This window comes from Capsicum annuum, unplaced genomic scaffold (genome assembly GCF_002878395.1).
Source record: "Capsicum annuum cultivar UCD-10X-F1 unplaced genomic scaffold, UCD10Xv1.1 ctg28654, whole genome shotgun sequence".
Lineage (NCBI taxonomy): Eukaryota > Viridiplantae > Streptophyta > Magnoliopsida > Solanales > Solanaceae > Capsicum > Capsicum annuum.
In genome coordinates this window covers 1-1583 of record NW_025835098.1, presented here as the reverse complement: position 1 = coordinate 1583, position 1583 = coordinate 1, and the positions used below count along the sequence as shown (strand labels likewise).

General features: G+C 34.9%; 1 protein-coding gene across 2 annotated transcripts; it reads left to right on the top strand.

Moving 5' to 3' along the window:
• Positions 1 to 57: 57 nt before the first annotated feature.
• On the top strand, positions 58 to 1576 carry LOC124891003 (exosome complex exonuclease RRP46 homolog). Of its 2 annotated transcripts, none has more exons than XM_047402847.1 (3): positions 58 to 347; positions 447 to 560; positions 923 to 1565. In XM_047402847.1, exons 1-3 carry the CDS (start codon positions 242 to 244, stop codon positions 1042 to 1044), a joined length of 342 nt encoding a protein of 113 aa, XP_047258803.1. In that variant the 5' UTR covers positions 58 to 241; the 3' UTR covers positions 1045 to 1565. The 2 variants fall into 2 exon arrangements, with proteins under 2 accessions (XP_047258803.1, XP_047258804.1); XM_047402848.1 differs by having other exon boundaries at positions 81 to 347; positions 932 to 1576.
• Positions 1577 to 1583: the final 7 nt, after the last annotated feature.

Here is a 1583-nt window from a genome sequence, read left to right as displayed (position 1 = left end):
AGTTAGGATATAAAATCATATTTAAAAAAAAATTTTAAAAAAAAAAAATTAAAAAAAAAAATGATAACTCTAATTTCAACTCCAACTTTAACTTCGATTCAAAAAAAAATTAATTTTGATGGCCAAACGCTGGATAGCTTTTGGTATCTTCACCAATCGTCGGATCGCTAATTTTTGAAAGTTCTTATTTTAAATTTATTATAGCAGAATTGACCTGAAGAGTTGTTGAATTTAGAGAGGTATGGAAGTGGGTAGACAAGATGGGCGAACAGCGAATCAATTGAGACCATTGACTTGCACTCGTAATGTTCTTAACCGTGCTCATGGCTCCGCAAGTTGGTCTCAAGGTACTTTAACACTTTTATACCATAATAATTTCTGCAATTCTCAGAGTTATTTTCATCTAAGTTGGATTTGTTGAGATGGATTTATACTTACTTATACAGGGGAGACAAAAGTTCTTGCCGCTGTTTATGGACCAAAAGCTGGAACAAAGAAGAACGAGAACCCTGAAAAGGCATGTTTTGAAGTCATTTGGAAGCCAAAAACGGGGCACGTTGGTCAGTTTCCTAAAATGCATTGATGGGTATCTGATTTAATGTCATATTCAAAATGGTCATGTTTTGGCACTATTTCATAGAAAAAGTAAATATTGTTTTTTGTATTATCTCTTAATTGCTTAAAAATTACACAGTTGAGACGCTACTTTTATTTGAACTTTCTAAATTGGTTTTTTCGTGCAAATTGCAGTATTTGATATTTTCATTCACAAATTGTTTGGTATTGCTGTCTTGTGTTGCATTATAAGTCTGACGATTGTGGCATTGGTTCTAGAGACTTCCTTGGCATTTGAATTTTATGACAGGATCGCATTAGAAGTTTCTCCTATTTTGTAATAATTCAAAATCTACTCTGTGGTTAGGTAAAGCAGAGAAGGAGTATGAGATGATTTTGAAGAGGACCGTGCAAAGCATTTGTGTCTTGAACGTTCATCCAAATACCACTACGTCAATTATCATTCAGGTGAGACAGTCTAAAAGTTAAAAAGGAACTTCATTCAATAGGGGCATTTGTTAACCTCAACTGCAGCAATTCAGACGATTACCAGTCAGTTTTCCAACTGTTTAACTGTTGGGGATTTGTATGTCAGTAGAAATGTAAAAAACTTCTAGTGTAAGACAGCCTAAACTATTAAACACTGGAATGGAAGTGGTTCAAATGGGAGCAAGATGAATAGTGAGTATTCATGTAGCTGACTCCAACTAGCTAGGGATTGAGATGTAGTATATATATGGGGTTTAGGTCTTCATTCTGGTGGTGGACGAGTTGTTAGCTTTGTACCATAGCTAAGTCTGGGTGGAGAACTTGAATTGCTTCTTGAAGGAAAATGTAACTCCAACTTATCTTACATGTTTACAGAGATTGTAGTTCTTGAAGGAAGTCGGAAGGCAATAAAATTACTAGGGAAGAAGTGAAACTTTGGACAGTTTCTTTTTTGATAAGGTTAATGATTTCGTTGTTACTGGGGAATTCCCCCGAATACAAGCAATATACCAAAAAGTAGAGACCCTACAACAAGACAT